A 17,742-nucleotide genomic window follows, 5' to 3' on the forward strand; every position below is an offset into this window, starting at 1 on the left:
TATTTGCATTTTAAATTGGACTCAAAATACATTCAAATGCTAATCATTGTCTTAAGATGATGCATATCATAGATCCTATAATAACATTTTTGAAACTGCATATCCGTACTATTAAAATTAAAAACTATTCTAAACAGTAAACATTGACTTCTTATCAAAACATGACCAGGTTAATATTTAATCAAATGATTTATTCGGCAGACGATAACAGCTTTCCCCCTTTCTCAGATGATTTATTCGATGACCAAAATCCGAAAGAAAATGAATGATTAAAAAGCGCTTCGGCACAACCAGGTTATATATTTGAAGTTAGATATGGCGATAACATCCCATTTGTAACGATGTTTTAATTTATTTTAGAATTAATGACATCATCTTCACAACAACAACAAAAAGCATACGAGAAAAAATAGACAATCACGACGAGTAGACTCAAAAACTGCTAAAAACTATTACCAAAGTGTTGACTTTTGAATTTCACAAGGAAAATGTTACCTACAGGACAAAAATAATGGAAGTAAGTGAAACCCATCAGTAGATAATATTATATCTACATATAACCTTTTTGAGACTGAACATATTGCCAATGGTAGCAATGGCTTCATCATCATCATCATCATCATCATCATCATCACAGCGATGGAAGGGGGCAAATATAAACTGTCATCGTCGTTTTCATCAAAGGAAATAAGGAACTCCAGTCCTAGGCCCTCTCATTTGATTGTTCTCTTCGGTCTCTGTGAAGAACTTCACTTCCCTTTCCTGAGAAAACAACCATTTTCATCACTAAGCAATCGAGGAGATCCTATCCTTGACCAATGACAATGTATACCATGCATGAACAGAGAAGACTATATTAATCAATAGGAAAAGAGATATAGCTCACCATGTTGTCATTGAAACTCAAAATAGAAGCGACATTGCCGCAACGGTAGCAGTAATTAGGTGCAGACCATACCTTCACAGCAACAACAAAATTACAAATCACACAATGATCAGCAAGCAGAAGTACTACTTAATAATATGCAGCATAAATTGTCTGGAGTCATAAGAAGCAGAAGACTCACAGTTACAAGGCCTTTATCTTGGAACATGTACTTAAGTCCTTCTTGTACAAGCTGGTGCGCACGGCATACTAGATCAAGCTTGTTTATATGGTTAAACTGCACAAAAAGCCAAAAACCAATATCAGAGACGTTATATACAATTTAATAATTACAGTATTAACTCACCTATGCAATAAGAAAAACACACCTCAGTGGTAACCCTTGATCCAAAAAGCCAACCAGCTCCACGTGGACTAACAGCCCATGTTTCAATATCTTCAGGATCGCTCCACATAAGATCGCAAAAGGGCCCTTCATGAGGAATTTCACAATTTCGCTCGATCAGTCTTATCTAGAGCCCACAATAAGATCTAAAGTAAGTGGATGACCTTAATAACATGCTGAACCAGAAACACACCAAACGCAATAAAAGCAGATTTAACCTGGTCAATAGTTCGGACATCAGGGGAAAGGCCACCATGAACACATAGTACCTATAAAAAATATATATGATGTTAGTATATTATACAGCTGACATATGCGTTCTCGTTAACAACCCGGGTTGCTGAAGAAATTACTTACTGTGCCATCTATAATAGCTGACAGGGTAAGATAATCAAAAACATCTGTGCAATATCGCCACGCATTAGCGTTACCATACTTCCTCTGGCATTCGTCATAGAAACCGTATACCTGCAAAACACAAAATTGGGATCAGAATCTGAACACTATAAATGACATACTAAATGTGCCTTCAAGTGGCACCAAACACCTCACTAGATTGTAATATGAAAGTAAAACCAGAATCATATATCTTCATTGGAACCAATACAAGACGGAGAGCTGGATAACAGTAACCAATAACAATACTTCATCCAGCTCTTGAAATTGTTTACATTTAACCAACTTTTTAAGACTTATCACCACCATGTACTTTTGATAATATTTTCTGCAGATTCGAGGAATACACATTTCATTGCACCAAGAGGTACGCTCGTAAGCTTTATTTTAATGAATGTTGCCAGGCGTGCATTGAAACAAAAAAGTTATCTCTAAAACTTTCTTCCCTAACAGCGCATGTATCAACCAAGAGATACAACAATGTAGTGATGAAAATACAACAAGAGCGCTAAGGAGACCACACATGCTAATAAGAAGACTGGCACTATATAAAGAACCTTTTGAAATTAGCTTTCCAATACTCGATTCACATAAAATGCATCTTAGCTAACATCCATGTCTACGTCTGACATGGAATTGCAACATGTACAAAATCAGAACTTTTTCAAAAACCTGCTATAACAACGAGAAGATAATCAAAATTACTTACCTCCTAGGAAGTGCGAGAAGAAAACAATAATAGATATAGTGACAGAATAATGCATACCTGCGTTAGCTGCCTACTTTCATGATTCCCACGCAGAAGTGTGATGTTGGCTGGATGTCTACAAATTACAATACAATAGAAAAAGAAAAGAAAAAACAATTTAATGCCCCAAATGGAGAAGATACTTTCAGAATAGCAATGGAGTTTACACCTAAATAGCATTCTCAAGTAATGTGTATATATATATTGAAAGAACACAAAAGTCGCTTGGTATCTTTCCAAAATCTAACAACAGAGAAACATGAGATTCTTGAGAAGCAATCACTTCCTCGTTTGAACCAATTTCCAAGAAAGTTTAATAACTGGCACAAACAACAGCATATTAAAGGCAAGATAACAGGGATCTTGGGAGCATTTATGAAACACTTTACCTAGCTTTAAGAAGCAAAAGAATAGTGAAGACTTCAAGGCTGTTGTAGCCTCTATCCACGAAGTCCCCCTGCGAATTTCCCCATAGCAGATCATGATTGTATTCATACTGAATGTGTCATACCAGAGACACAGGAAAAAGAAGAGGTCGATACCATAAATATGTAGTTTGTCTCGGGAACATGACCTCCGGTCTGAAAAAGTTTCATTAGATCATGAAACTGGCCATGGATATCACCACAGACGGTGACTGGACTGTTGACAGGCTGTACGTTCGACTCCTCAATCAGAATTTCTTTCACCTGTAACATTATAACCATATCAGATAAATCTTCTGGGTTCTTATGAATAATCAGTCATCTTCTGGCAAATCTATGATAAATCACCGTAAAAGAATGCAATGATTGCCATGACAATCAATCACTGAGAAATGAAAGCAAAAAGTATATCCGAATTACAAATTGACTCTATAGAACTTGTTTGTACATACATGATTGAAAAGAAAGAAAAACCCTAAATCCAGGAACCAAAATGACACGATCAGAGAGTAGAGACCAGATTCGAAGTCGCAACCCGCCAAGATACACAGATAAACCAAGTAAAGAGCAGCAGAAGAAGCTCTAAGCCTCGATCGATTAAGAAAAGAAATGGGTTTGCAGGGGCATTAATCCATTCAGAAGAGAAAGCAAGTAAGGAGAAGAAGAGGGCGTACGTATTCGCAGAGAAGCTGAAGCTCGTCCTCGGAAAGATGCTGACCGTCTTTAACCTTCGCAATCCATTGATCCAAATCCATAACTCTGACTCTCTATGTACCTCTGCCTAGTACAAAACCCCGCTTCTTTCGTTCGATTTCAATAGCGACTTTTTACAATTTTCTCTGGGGAAGAAAAAGTCGAATCAAGATAGATCTACCAGAGAAATCTCCGACTTCGTTAGGGTTACGTAAGAGGAGGAGATGAAAGAGAGAATGAGAGGTTCGAGTTCCACAAAATGACATACGGGGAAGAAAAGAAAACAAAAAGCAAAAAAAAAAAGATCTCAACCCAATTCCCAGATCGCTTCTCCGCCGCTTCAAACGCAAATCACACGTTCGCGTTTGGATTTTTAAGCAAACGCAATTGCTGGTGAACCAGCGTCTCATGGTAAAATTGCGATGTTATCCCTAGTAATTCTTTAAAATTACGAAAAGAGCAAAATACTTTACGATTGGTGTCTCAATAGCCCAAATTCCAAAACAAAGGATGTCACTTTCTTGAATCTTCATTCTCCTAAATGTACAAAATCCAACCATTTACAAGGGAAGAATCAATCTTTTTAACTGTAACAAATAGTCTATATACCCAATCCAAACCAAAAGAATCATCAATCAGTATCTTTCTTTTATCTTCTCTGTATAGAGTTTAAAAAATGACCCCAAAAAGAAGTTAGCAACAACAACACTTGTGGAAGTCGCTATGAAGAATGTTTGCAGCAAGCAAGAACACAATTGTTCATGAAATGGTTGAGCTCAGCTGTATAGAGATCTGGGTTACTCCTGAAATGGTCTACATGAGGTGAAGATATGAAGTTGCGGGCTCGGACCTCGTGTCCCGCTTTCCTCTGCTCTACAATGAATGATTCAACTTGTCCCACGGGTATAACTCTATCTGCAGAACTGTAAATGTATAGCTGAGGACATCTTGGTTGTGCTGATGATAATGTGTCTACAACATCAGCTAGTCTCCTGTAATCATATAATAACGTGAGTTTGTTAAATGTGAATCATTGGATTTGGGTGATGAAAGGTGGATTTTTTGGCTTAGTGTGTGTGAGCTTTTTTACCTGTTTACTTTGGGAAGATTTAGTATCACCGAGAAGAACTTTTCGAGAACCAAAAGCAAAGCTGTTTCTGTTGCAGCAGGTTTAGGCTCTGAGAAACTTATCTCGTTGATCCGTGCTCCCATGTTTGACTCACATGATGAGCTTGTATATCCTTTAGTGGCTACGCTGTTTTTCTTCAAGAACGCAGCTGAGAAACCTGATGCCCATACCTGTTTTTTACAAGCCAAATTAGTATCCTGAATGTTCAGTCGAATAGTGCAGAAATCTGTGATAGCACCCACTCAGTGAGTATTCAAGCCTAAAGATTTAGCACAAGTCAAGTCCCCAAATATATCTTCTTTGAAGGCTAAATAAAAAACTATCAATGCAAGAACCATCGCTTACCGTAGGATCTGCAGCAGCGACAGGAGCTGAGTCTACTATGCAACCTTTAACCCTTCCCATCAATGATGAATCTTGCTTCTGAAACTTTTCCAAAATGGCTCCATATCTGTAATATGGAATATTCACTGAGTGAAATGTGAAACCGCCATGTAAACACATAAAGAAACTGGAGATATAAAACTCACGTTAACCATCCGGTGTTGCTGAAGGTGTGAAAGACGAGATTTTTCTGTTGCTCTTCATCCAACCAATCAGCCAAGTGATTAACCAGCGACTCGATGTTCTTCTCTGCTTTCCCTCCAACTTGATAGCTCATAACCTCATTCATGGGAAGAGTAAATGTGATGACATGGTAACCCCTTGAAGTATACCAATCTGCATATTTCTTCAGATGCTTCTGCTTCGATCCAAGCCATCCAAGCAAAACCACAACAGTTCTATTCTTTTCAGAGGCACAACTCGAGGAACTAGACAGATCGATTGCATTAGTCTCAGGCAAATGCCACCTGTAGGAAACATCAGGAACAACAAGCGAGGCCCCAACTGTGAATGCCACTGGTTTTGATGCCTTAGCCAATTCTGCAGACTGATAAACGCTACGAAGAGCGGACAAAGAAGTAACAAAAGGAGCAAGATTACAGCTCGGATTAGGAGCTAGGAGATCAACATTTGGCACAGGAACACGAATCCTCGACACAAAAGATAGATTAGCGAGCTTGGAGGACGGGATTTGAGAAACCCACAAGGACCTTTCGTCCTGAACTGAACCGGACACTGAAGCAACAATCTGCTCTGATTCAGAACCTCGAACTAGTGATCTAAGAGACGAGAACTTATCAGAGACATCAGCAGACACAGAAGCGGCAATAACAGCAGCAGCAGCAACAAGTGGCCGTTGAATAATCCCAGACAAAGAACCCATGATGGCCACAACCTAATCCAATAGACTCCAAATCTAGCATACCAATCTCATTTCAGTGGTAACGAGTCCTGTTATATAAGAAGAGATGGTTGTGTAAATATGTATAAAGACACACACACATGTTAAAAACGCGTGTAAAGACTCCACGTTTTTTGGGACATGCTGTAAATTACCTGGAAGCTTCATTTGGTTCTTCTAACTCGGGCTGTCAAAATTTGACAGCCCGACCTCAATGGACTAATTAGTTGTCAGAGTCTAATCTCTCTCTCTCTTTACACACGCTCCTCTGCAAGAAATCGTTTCAAGTTGAAAAACATGTATTTTAAATCAAACAGTTTGAAGCTAAATACTAAAAGCAAAGATTTCCTATGATGTTGACACAGGGAAAAAGAAAAAAAAAAAAGACTTTTCTTTTCTCTTCTTTTTTTTCTCTCTCTCTAAAACCACGAGGATCCCACCTCCAACAATGAACAAAAATAATAATTTTTTTGATGGAATGATTTCTTCTCTGCCCCCCCCCCCCAGATATTCTGGAGAAAAAAACGATGAACATTGAAAAATATTTCCCAAAAATTAACAACAGAGCAAAATTGCACAAAGAGACGGTGGAGAAATTGTTTCCCCAATAGTTGCAAAGGACCCAAACCCACCACGAGAATTTCCCAAATCAATCGCATAGATCTCTCTCGAAAAGGAATGGAACACGACGTGATGATGACGACAAGCCCATTCTACGGGCGAGAAGCGTTGACCAGCACAAGTATAAATCGACGGAAACCAAAAAAAGTAATCATTTCTTTTGCACCGGAATTCGAAACCACTGATAAATTTTTGGGTGTGATAAAAACAAAATCCGAATTTCATAAGATTAACCAATGTAAAATTGAAGAAGCTGAGAGACAGAAAAGGAAAAAACGAGATGATGATGGAACGAGGAAGAGTAATTATGTGAATCAGAGAGAAAGGAGAGAAAAAAAAAAGAACTCACCACAGAGAGAGACGGAGAGAGGGAAAAGATGGAGATGAACAAAAGATTTGTTTGTCTTTGTTTAGGGCAATGAGGAAGGTCAAGTTATGGTCCAAAAAAAAGAATTGATTAATCTTACATATATACCGCCTTCAAATAGACTATTTATATGCAAAACCGAACCACAGTAAGAAAACTATTTAGTTATTCTTAAAAACAAATTATGTGTCGGAAAATGAAAAGTTATTTTTTTATTGAGGAGATAATTGTATCTATCCTACATTCTTCAAAAAAAAATTCATTAGATGTGGCTTTGCCTTTGAGTAACTTTATTTTAACAAGAGAAATACCCTTACAAAAACCGTGAGAATCATACCCACTAGGACGTGGAACATAAACATTTTGGAGAGTTCTTTTCTTCTTTTAATAAACGAACCATCTTGTGGTTGACAACACAGGTATGGGCGGTGGAAAGAAGTGCATAATTATTTGTATCTTTTTTTCTTCTTTTCTTTTTAAGAATATGAAATAATCATGCCCTTCTTTCAATTTATGTCAATTTTTACGTAAAAGAATATTCGATTTGGATATCCAATTAGAAAAATTTGAATGGAATCTTGGTTTTACATTACGCCAAGTTGTCCCCACCACCATTTCATCATTTTCTTCCTTGCTTTTTGGAAGTTCAAGAATGGAATGGTTTATATTTTCTTAATCCGGCCAAAGTGTACTTGGATTCGTCTTAATCCTCTCCTCCAGGGTTACTTTCTTTATTTGAATTACATACTTTTCTTCTGATTCTAAAAAAAAACATTTTTAAACGATCCTCGAATCAAGCATTGAACTATAATGCATTTAATGCCAAAACAAAGGGATTTTGAGTTCTGAAGTGCTATACATTCTGTTTAAATTTTATAATTTTATTTTCCAAAATAATGTGAAGGCTCTTTTAAAGTAAATGTCTTCGTGTTTTGCCAATTTGCACGTCAAGAGATCTATTTTACCCGTTGCTTAAGCAAAAACACCACAAACTTAACTTAGCTTTGGATGATTATATTTAAAAACTACTCCAGAAACGAAGAAATTTACAAACTGAAGTAATAGTTTGTATGATGATAGAATAGAATCCTTCACATTGAGAGGCAAATATGTGTATTGTTTCAAGAACACCATCAACTACTTATCTTCACCATATATAAAAAAACCCGTCAAATCCTTAAATGGCAAACGACCAATGTTTGCCTGTAAGAATTATAGTCTTCTCTTCCATGAGAATCAATACCTGGTGCTATTTCTCCTTCCCCACCACTTCCTCTTCACCTTCTCCATCGAACCACTGCCCTCTTCGCTCCCAAGCTTGCTCAGTATCAGCTTCGTTTCCCGTAATCTCCCTCCATAATCTTTTTTCCACGTCTCAAACATCTGTTTCAGCCTCCTCAGCTCTCGGTCTGGATTCAAGTTTGCTTCCACCTGACCAGACTTCACTTCCACCAAGAACTTGGCGTCATCACCAAACACTTGAGCTCTCTGTTCGAATTCCTCTGCTAACCTCCCAATCACGCTAAGACCAGCACTCATAGGTTGTTGTTGTCTAGACCCTCCTCCATTGCTCGTCTGGCTCCTGAAATGATTACTGCTTGAATCCCAATCTGTTGCGTCGCTTGCATTGACCGATGCATCAGAGTTTCTCGCCGAGTCCTCGACCGCTAGGCTTTTCTTTGCTATGGAAAGACTGGATTGCAACGACCGCATTTGCTTTTGCCAGATTTCTTCCATTGATTTCATCTTTGTCTCGTATTCTGACCACCGGTTCTCATACTGTTGAAGCCTCTGTTGAAGAATGTCGTTCTCCTCTTCTTTCTCACGCAGAGCAGCTTCAGCTTTAAGAACCCTGCGTTGAAGCTCCGAAAGTACCGTTGCCTTCACTAGCACCTCGCCTGCCTCATTTGTCTGCGTAGTCGAAGCAACAAAAAAAAACAGATCACATAAATGAGATGAAAGAAAATAAAATAGATACTGTGAAAGGATATGACTGTGATTAGTTACCTTAGTGCCTTCAGATTTTAGCCATCCAATATCCCCTGAGCATCTCCTAACCAACCAGCCACGAATTGCTGCAAAAGGATTACAATAATTCAGTGTCAAAGATGAAAATTTGCTTGAGAACATCTGAAAAGTACAACAAACCCTTTTACCTGTTTGTATCACAACCGATGCGTCGGTTATGCCCTTATACTGTTGCCTAGCAATCTTGCTTTTAACTTGGCTTTGTATAGTAGCAGCAGCCCTATGCCTCCTTCGTAACTCGGCAAACTCTTTTCTTATTCTCTCTCCACGAATAACTGTAGAAAAAGAGGTGGGAAGAAGCCATATATCAGGTCATGCTCAAATCATCTCCAATTACAAAGAGATTAAGAAACCAAGGTAATGAACTGAGACAAGAGAGTTTTACATGTCTGAAGAACTGAAATTCCCATTTTAAGCTCCTTCAAGCGACGACGTGCTTGGTATCCTCTAAAAGAGCTTTGGACACGTAAGATTCCATGGAGAGTACGGTTCCTTGTATCTTCAAGAACCCCAATCTGCAATGAACATGAGACTTTTATCCATGCCCATTCTAAAAGAAAGACTTTGACATCAGACGACTAGCTATTTATACCTGGCCAGTTCTGAAAAACAATTTTGTGTAGCCAACTTGATACATCTCTGGCAAGATGTTAAACTGATGGAGAATTGCAACTGAAACACTTAGAGGATCTTTATCAGCAATGTTCTCCACCAGAAGGAAACCATACCTGCAAATATCATCAGAAATCAAAAATGGTTACAACATAAAAAGAAAAAAGGCCTGTAAGGTCCCTTGCAAAACTACTAAATGATGGATGACGTTGTCACCTTCGGGCAAATTTTTGATGAGACATTCTTGTAGGAAATCCAGAACGTGAAATTCGAACCACTTCTAGGACCCCACAACATCTTAGCTGCTGTAAGACAAGCCCTTGCTCATACAACCCAGGAGACTGAAGGTTATTTGGCTTTATGCAGCGAATGAAATGCGGGGTAGTGTTCCCTAAACGTTGCATCAATTGGAAGAGTTGACCCTGGAAAAAAGTACCTGGTTAATTATCAAATATCATAGACGATGAGATGTTTTCTCTTTTTGTAAAGTGGACGCAGAAGCTATTTGGATAAGAAAGGGGCATCAAGTGGTTAACTGAGCAAATATTGGTTTTCTTGAAATAAAACACAATTACTGCAACAAGCTTTGAATATCTAAAAGTGGTATTTATTGCCATCACATCTATGAAGATAATGAGCTTTAAGTAAGCAGGGTAACCAAAACTGAAGCAACATCTTTAAGGCCAAAACACCCTACCTTAAATTTAGTAGCTACACTCAACCGCTGGGAATCAGCACCACCTGCTTTGTATAAAGGACCGACGACAGGTTTTTCCGATTGGATAAGCATGCTAGAAGCAAATACTTGAGGAAGGTGGCAGGAACAAGAGGACAAAAGTTGAATAGAATCCAAATGCAACAAGTCTCTGTTCTTCTCTAGAAATCCAGTTGTATCATATGTAACCTGATTCAAAAAAAAGCAAGCTGTCAAGAAGCATTCATGACCGAGACTAGGTTTATGTTTGCAACGTATATCTCCAAGAGATCCCACAGACCCGATTATTAAATGCCTTTCTATTGCTGGAATGCCCTGCAAATTGGTGTCACTGAGGTTTAAGAGCTATTACCTCTCCTGCATAATGCTCAACTGTGAAAAGCTTCTCTCGATCTCCTCTGAAACATGAATTAGAGTGTAGATGCTGTTTTAGCTTGTTTGCAAGTGTCAAATCTGTGCCATTCGGGAATGTAGATTCCTCGTCCAAAAGAGAGAGCAACCCCAATGGTTTCTGCACAGACATTGAGACTTAAATGCTTAAAAGACAAGTTTCAGACTAAAAGTAAGCATTTCCCCAAAATGAAGTACGGTTCTACTATTAGGGTGTCCATCTCGCTTCCTTATCTATTTTCTTCTTATTATCTACCTTTTCAAAGAGACTAAGACAATGTTGGTTGTCCTCAAAATCAACCCTTGTCCAGTCAATGCCATCCTGGATATATTCCTGAAAAAGTTTGAAAGAAATATTAACACCTTGGACTGGAGGTTTTAGATTCTAGTGCTATGTGAATGCATTATCGAGTAGATTTACTACATGAACTCGTAATGTTCAATCAGAAAGGGAAAACTTTACCTCTTGCTCCAGCTTGAATAGATGACGGTTAAAGTGTTGCTGCAATCTCTCATTTGCATAATTTATACAGAACTGCTCAAAGCTATTTTTCTGCAGAATGTAAAGCAATAAGACAAAAATAAATTCCCCTTAGGTCCTTACCACTATTTCAACTACAGTCACCAATTCATTTGCCAAAAAGATTCTAAAGTTTCTATAGTTGTCACTATTTAGGGATGTAATTGCAAACTGAAGGCCAGATAGCAACTGTAACTTTGAACAGAGAGACAGAACAGAAGTATACATCAAATGATTCGAAGCCGTAGATATCAAGAATGCTGATGGATCTGCCGGTTCGCCTCTTTCCCACTGCAAGAGATTTGTTGATCTGTTCAACCAGCCAGTCAAACAGGCACGAATAAATAGATTTTGCTAAAGCATCTCTTGCATCAATGGCCTGAAAGCAAATATCAGCAAACAAAAAATGTCAAGTAATGCAAGAATTTTTGCGATACCAAAACTGAGCAAAGAAAGAAAAAGAATCTATATTTTTGGGGGGATTAAAGTCTATGGTGAGAGTTGATGCCAAACAAGATTGAAAGCTTTGTCTCCAAATAAATGTGAAGCGTAGTTACTCATAACGCAAATGAAATATATGCAGTAAACGATGCAGAAAACTTCCAACCTGTCATTCTACTAGTTACCTCTCTATATTGACCCTACAAAGCCTACTTCAACTTTGATTATACACAAAAATGCAAGCAGTTCTCGTGAAATATACCTGCGGTAGAGTTAGCTTCTGCACAATGGTATCTTTTCCAACCCTCATGTTACGTTTCGATAAACTTAGCTTAAGCTCATTGATGTTGCACCCAATCAATTTAGCAACAGTTGACAAACCTGAAAATAACAAATACAGCACGCAAGTAAGTCTCTCTGTAAGATGAGACATATGAATTAAGCAGCAAACGCTCATACTTCCAACGCCAAAGACCCAAGAGAATGAAAGAGAAAACTTCAGAGACGACGCTCACAAAAGAAATCAGTAAGTCAACAACATAAAAAGGCTTAGTGAAATGCAGATTCAACGTTCATGGACACAAAAGAGAGAAACATTTTAACTAAACTAAAGTAGGCATCCCTAGTAACGGACTGAAGAGGCTTACTTTCATCTGCTACAGGTTCAACATGGTTTTCATTGTCAATTACGGTGAAGGAAACATTCCCCAGCCATAATACTGCAGCAAGCATCGCGAATACACTTTCTTGATCTTCTTTACTAACATGAACAATGTCCAGAGCTTCCTGTAACAACAAAGAGTTTTTAAGTCAATAGAGAGAAATAAAGGTCTGAAATGAGTAGATAAAAAGAATAAGAAAGCATCTCATTGAAAAAGATATGTACCTTAACAGTATGAAAACGTTCAGCATCATCAACTCCATTGATTGAATAACAATTACTCTGTCCCAAATATTTATACTCATCTGCGCTTGTCAGATTTAGCTTCTCTGCGTATAAATGACGAATGGAAGAAAAAATGCACATATATAAATAAATTTCCACGAGATACGACAACTAACTCAAAAGTGATAGTTGACGCAATTTTATTTTACTTATGGAAGATGCAGCGAAGATATCTTAAGCACACAAAAGTTTATCCAAGTCTATCAAAATTTAATCCTAAAACCTACACAAGACAATTTACAGACTTGATCACGGCGATCAACAACTAGGTCAGAAGGTTTTTAAAGAGTGATTGCTATAGCTGTCAAGAAAAATGTGTATTCTTCTCTTTAAATCTCCTTTATAAGACTCCTTATTTTTTCTAACCATACCTCTGAGTTCAGATGAAGCCCCAGCACAAAGTTGATAAAAGATATGATATGACCTTTCCCCTTCAGCACATTGGACCACTCTAGACTGTTAAAATGTGTCAACGTACAAAGAAAAAATGTCAATGTTAATGAATCATGTTTAGAAAGGAAAGAAATCAAGTAGGGAAGATCATCTAAAAGAATCTACCTTTTCTAGTAAAACTGCAAAAATCGAAGAACAGGCAAAAGAAAAAAAGCTAAGTTAGCTTTGTAAAGGAAAATGAATAAACAATGTGAAGTATAGCGATCGTGAGTTTTACACTTACAGGTTTGAACTTGAGCACCCGATATCTTTCCACTTTCACTGAAATGAATCTCTATCAGCTTCCCCTGTAAATTTTAATATCAAAACAACAACGTGAGACATACGAGGACCTCAAAATTTCAACAACATAGCAGAAGAGAATCAAGATGTACAAATGCACAATGATGAAGGGCTTACAAAACGACTAGAGTTATCATTTCTCAATGTTTTTGCATTTCCAAATGCTTCCAAGATGGGATTAGTCTTAAGTATCTCATATTCGATCCCGCTTCCACCTCCAAGAGCGGCCAAGTATTGCATAGCTATCTTAGCTGTCTCGGTTTTCCCTGCTCCACTCTCGCCGCTGGATGAGAAATAGAATCTTGTGATAAGAATACACCACAAAATAGACAAACTGGAAGCATTACTTCATTCAACAGATCCACTAGTCCCAGTGTGTCATAACTCATAACTAATGCATCTTTGTAAGTCATGAAAACTGATACATTCTAGGCAAAATATTTTCCCTCATGTGAAATCCAATAAGGGTGAAACTGTGCAAAAACTCAGGATTAAAGAGGACACTTTACTAACCTGATGATGATCGATTGGTTAACTTCATCTGTATTGGAAAAGATAAAATGGTGTGAGAATTGACAAGTTTTTCTGGCTCATGAGAATTGCACTGTTAACGTTCCATAATTAACAAACAATAAACAATGATCCCACCGCGTATCATTTCGCGAATTGCTGTATCTGCAATTGCATAGACATGAGGACTTTCATTTGATCTCTTCCTGTATGCTTCAACGTAGCGATTTCCGTATAAAGGAACCTCCTTGAAAGGATTCACAGCCACCAAAACTGGCCCTGCTTTTGTCTACCACCACAAAAGCAAAAAGGTTAGAAAAACAATAATAAATGCTGAGATTCCGGGGAAAGACTATTAACCTGATGAACAAAAGAAATATCAAAACAAAAGACTTACATATATCATATCTTGGTTGTACCTATAGTTGAGGTTGTACAACACTGATGGCTCATTTAAGTAACTTAGTTGCATAAGATCGTCCACTCCATCAAGAATATCCGGATTTGCAGGTACTAGAGTCTCTGATATGACTTTTATAACCTGTTCAAATCAAATACGGAGGTAGTATCTGATCAAACACTTGAAATAGTAACCCATGCCTACCTTAAGAAACAAATAAAACTCACTTACTTTTCCCTCAGGCAAAGAAATAACAGACTCCTCTCCTGAAGTTGACAATATCTTCCCGAGCTCCCAGTTACCATTTGGAAGTTGAAACCAAGATTGCAGTATCTAAAGTTGGAAAAACTGTCAAAATTTCATCCCATATACCTAAAACTCTAGAAGCAATAAGTTTGTTCTCAATTTAGCTAGAAATCCACCTTCTTCCGAGCATATGCACTAGTGTCACTCCACCTGCGTTCATCACTCTGAGGCAAGGGCATTGTAGCAGAACCAGGATCCACATCATCGGTTAAAGACTGCTCTTCAACGGATACACAGTGCCTGCTATATGGTGAATCCTCACTATCTCCAGCAGTAGCATTATCACTTGGACTAACACCATTCCTTAAGCCACCTTTTCTCGGAATACTCGAATTGGTCAAGCCAACACTTGAGCCAGAAGAACTTTCAAGGCGATCAGAGACTGGTGAACCATCAAATCTATAATCTGCCGGCAAAGATTTAAGTGACTGCATGGATGGAGTCACCTTGTGTGACATTTTTTCCTGCGAGAAAGAAGGAAGCTAACAAGCTCAATTTGAAGTGTTGAAGAAAATAAAGAAAACAATCTACTCAAAAGAAGATGATCTATTTTCGTGTTTCCATCAAGCTTTAGAAGAAGAACCCCACTCAAAAGACCTATCTAGTTTTGTTAACATAATGGCGGGGACCATACTTTAGGACATAGACCGAAATGCTCTTTCTCGATCTTCAGTCACTGTTTTCATGTCCGTCAATTTTTGAATGTTAGGCCAATCTCTGAATAAGCTAGACTCGTATCCGAAGACCTCATGAATACATTCACCAAAGTTCGACATTTTCATTAAAGAAGTTGACGAAATCTTGAGAAGAAGATTATTAAAAAGACTGACATCAAAATAAACAAAGGAAAAAACAATTAAAATCTAAGGCAACTCTGGTTGTTGACATTTAAAAGCTTTCTTGCTGAAGATTAATAACTACGACCAAGAAACTTTCAACAATCAAATTGATCTGATTGACAAAAAAAAAAAAACTCAAATCTTGAGATAGAAAGACTCACTAGATAGAAACCAACCAGAAGAAAAAGACGAAATTTCAGCAGAAAATATTGAATAGAAACACACACAAACAAAGCCGAAGTTTTTCAAATTTCTTCGATTTAAGACCAATTATGACTCCAAGACCCTTTAAATACCTTCCAAAATTAGATGCTAAGCAGAAGCCGACACCAACCTTCAAGAGAAAACTTCAGATTCTCAGAGAAAAAACTGATTTTTTCTTGAAGATAGATCTCAGACACGGAAAATCGACCACACAGAAGAAACTTCTGATTCTGTAAACTCCGGAAATGAGAGAAAAATGGTAAGAATAGTGACGAAAATGCCGTGGAAGTGAAAAGGGATAAAGAGCATATATCCCCCCAAGTAAAAATGGAGCCTGCTTAAGAGATGTGAGTGTACTGAGTAATTTTTGGAGAGAATATCGCAAAAAGTGCGAGTGAAGAAGATGCAGCTTTTTCTCTGCTTCACAAGAAAAAAAAAAAAGGAAGCAAGAAAATGAAAAGAAAACTGCTGTTCATTTTAGAGCCTTTATTTCGATTATATTTTTTTTCCTTTTTTTTCTCTGCCTTTGGACTCAGAAGAATTACAGTTATATTTTTGTAATTTAAAAAAAAAACAAAAATTATCCGACAATTTTGAATGTCTTTGGTTTTTGCCACCAACTGAATTTTGAAAAGATGAATTTTCAGCACCTCACGTGGTTTTGAAATGACGATTACGTCCTCGTTGTGTTTTTTCTTAACCGATGTTTTCTTTCGTTTCAAATTTAACCATCATCAAATAGATTTTTAATGCTGTTAGTTTTCTTCTTTAAATGTTCTTAATTCGAATTTTAAACGTTGACAAAACAAGAATGTTTCTGATTCGAATTATACATACAGTCATCATCAGTGACGTGCTTAGACTCATCGAGGCTTTAGGCAAATTGGAAAAATATGGCATTTATTTTTATAAATACTCCCTCTGTTCAGAATTAGTTGATGTTTAAGGTTTTTGCACACAGATTAAGGATGCATTTAATATTTATTTTTTCTACACTAAAAAATTATCTATAATTCATTTAAATATTATTCAGCCAATAAAAAAACAATTTGCAGAATATAAAAAGTCAAAAACAATAAAAATTCATTAAATTTTACATTGAAAAGTGAGAACATCAAATAATTCTGAAAAAAAAAACCTCATAAAACATCAAATAATTCTGAACAGAGGGAGTATTAAAAAATAATATTGTCATTAAACACACAATACTACTATTTTAACATATTTTTTATTTTCTATCATATATTATTATAATATTTGTTAATATATGTGGATCCATATCTATAAAAATGAAAGATATCAATAACAATATTATTGTTATAGAGTTTTCAAAAGAATATTCTAATCATATTTACCAAATTATATATAAAAAAGTTTAGCTAAAAAAAAATGTGGCCTTCTTATTTCTTTAATTCTGGTGTGGCTTTAGACAGGTGCCTAATTTTTAACACTATAGGCACGGCTCTGGTCATCATTGAATTGTGAGAAAACATTTGAAAATTGCGGGGTTTTATGTTTAAGTCTTGTGAAGACTCGCAAATTAAAGAATGGCAAATATAGGACATATATGTGTAGGTGTAGGGTGAAGTAGTTCATGTGACTACAATACGTGTGGGTCTTTTTTATTTATTCGTGTAATTATTAACTTCGAATTTTGTTAGCGTTTAGTTGTCAATATAGAATGTGCACTATTCTTTTTCATACGACTATGTCAATGAATATCAGTTTTCACAACACATAGAACTGGTTTAATGATGTTCTCGTTGAGAACAAATAGATAAATCCAGCTCTACCAAGTTGCTATCTCGGCCAACGAAATATCAAGAAGCGCATATTAAAGAGCAAGAAATAAGAGAGTAGAATCGGTCCATATGTTTCTATCACACTTTGAAAAAGATAACAAAATTGGACTACGAAATACAAAATATTAAATTTCATTTTTTGTATACGTAAGTCAACCATAAATTAATTAATAAGATGGAAGCATTCGTTTTAATAGAAAGGGTACAAACATCCTTTCAAGTTTCAAAAGTCACATACACTACAGAGTTATTTATGGCAAGTCACAATTGAAATGTACAAATATATCAAACTATTTGTTTTGTGAACCCAACAATATCCATTATGCTAAATTGGGATTAGGGTGGTAACACAATCACGA

General features: G+C 36.9%; 3 protein-coding genes across 6 annotated transcripts; all 3 read right to left on the reverse strand.

Annotated features, from left to right (window-relative positions):
• Window positions 1-483: 483 nt before the first annotated feature.
• On the reverse strand, window positions 484-3,797 carry LOC18025223 (phytochrome-associated serine/threonine-protein phosphatase 1). 2 transcript variants are annotated; one of them, XM_006406370.2, is made up of 10 exons: window positions 3,515-3,796; window positions 2,958-3,104; window positions 2,805-2,872; window positions 2,434-2,491; window positions 1,629-1,739; window positions 1,490-1,540; window positions 1,255-1,398; window positions 1,068-1,163; window positions 887-958; window positions 484-762 (listed from the first exon to the last, which is right to left on the reverse strand). In XM_006406370.2, exons 1-10 carry the CDS (start codon window positions 3,593-3,595, stop codon window positions 679-681), a joined length of 912 nt encoding a protein of 303 aa, XP_006406433.1. In that variant the 5' UTR covers window positions 3,596-3,796; the 3' UTR covers window positions 484-678. The 2 variants fall into 2 exon arrangements, 1 of the variants encoding a protein (XP_006406433.1); XR_002900758.1 differs by lacking the exon at window positions 484-762 and having other exon boundaries at window positions 1,233-1,398; window positions 3,515-3,797.
• Window positions 3,798-3,949: 152 nt separating this feature from the next.
• LOC18025224 (transmembrane protein 53) lies at window positions 3,950-7,028 on the reverse strand. Of its 2 annotated transcripts, none has more exons than XM_006406371.2 (6): window positions 6,918-7,028; window positions 6,103-6,215; window positions 5,193-5,997; window positions 5,008-5,113; window positions 4,624-4,832; window positions 3,950-4,525 (listed from the first exon to the last, which is right to left on the reverse strand). In XM_006406371.2, exons 3-6 carry the CDS (start codon window positions 5,927-5,929, stop codon window positions 4,255-4,257), a joined length of 1,323 nt encoding a protein of 440 aa, XP_006406434.1. In that variant the 5' UTR covers window positions 5,930-5,997; window positions 6,103-6,215; window positions 6,918-7,028; the 3' UTR covers window positions 3,950-4,254. The 2 variants fall into 2 exon arrangements, with proteins under 2 accessions (XP_006406434.1, XP_024015051.1); XM_024159283.1 differs by lacking the exon at window positions 6,918-7,028 and adding an exon at window positions 6,580-6,911.
• Window positions 7,029-7,950: 922 nt separating this feature from the next.
• On the reverse strand, window positions 7,951-16,004 carry LOC18025225 (myosin-1). 2 transcript variants are annotated; one of them, XM_024159282.1, is made up of 24 exons: window positions 15,712-16,004; window positions 14,655-15,002; window positions 14,464-14,565; window positions 14,230-14,373; window positions 13,971-14,121; window positions 13,836-13,863; window positions 13,440-13,605; window positions 13,264-13,327; window positions 13,146-13,159; window positions 12,959-13,043; window positions 12,528-12,631; window positions 12,289-12,427; window positions 11,904-12,022; window positions 11,427-11,579; window positions 11,144-11,233; window positions 10,937-11,014; window positions 10,643-10,801; window positions 10,273-10,479; window positions 9,792-9,997; window positions 9,556-9,691; window positions 9,349-9,478; window positions 9,092-9,238; window positions 8,943-9,010; window positions 7,951-8,846 (listed from the first exon to the last, which is right to left on the reverse strand). In XM_024159282.1, exons 2-24 carry the CDS (start codon window positions 14,994-14,996, stop codon window positions 8,172-8,174), a joined length of 3,507 nt encoding a protein of 1,168 aa, XP_024015050.1. In that variant the 5' UTR covers window positions 14,997-15,002; window positions 15,712-16,004; the 3' UTR covers window positions 7,951-8,171. The 2 variants fall into 2 exon arrangements, with proteins under 2 accessions (XP_024015050.1, XP_024015049.1); XM_024159281.1 differs by having other exon boundaries at window positions 15,674-16,004.
• Between the last annotated feature and the right edge of the window lie 1,738 nt (window positions 16,005-17,742).

The sequence above is a fragment of the Eutrema salsugineum genome, unplaced genomic scaffold, assembly GCF_000478725.1.
Source record: "Eutrema salsugineum unplaced genomic scaffold, Eutsalg1_0 scaffold_13, whole genome shotgun sequence".
In the NCBI taxonomy this organism is placed as follows: Eukaryota; Viridiplantae; Streptophyta; class Magnoliopsida; order Brassicales; family Brassicaceae; genus Eutrema; species Eutrema salsugineum.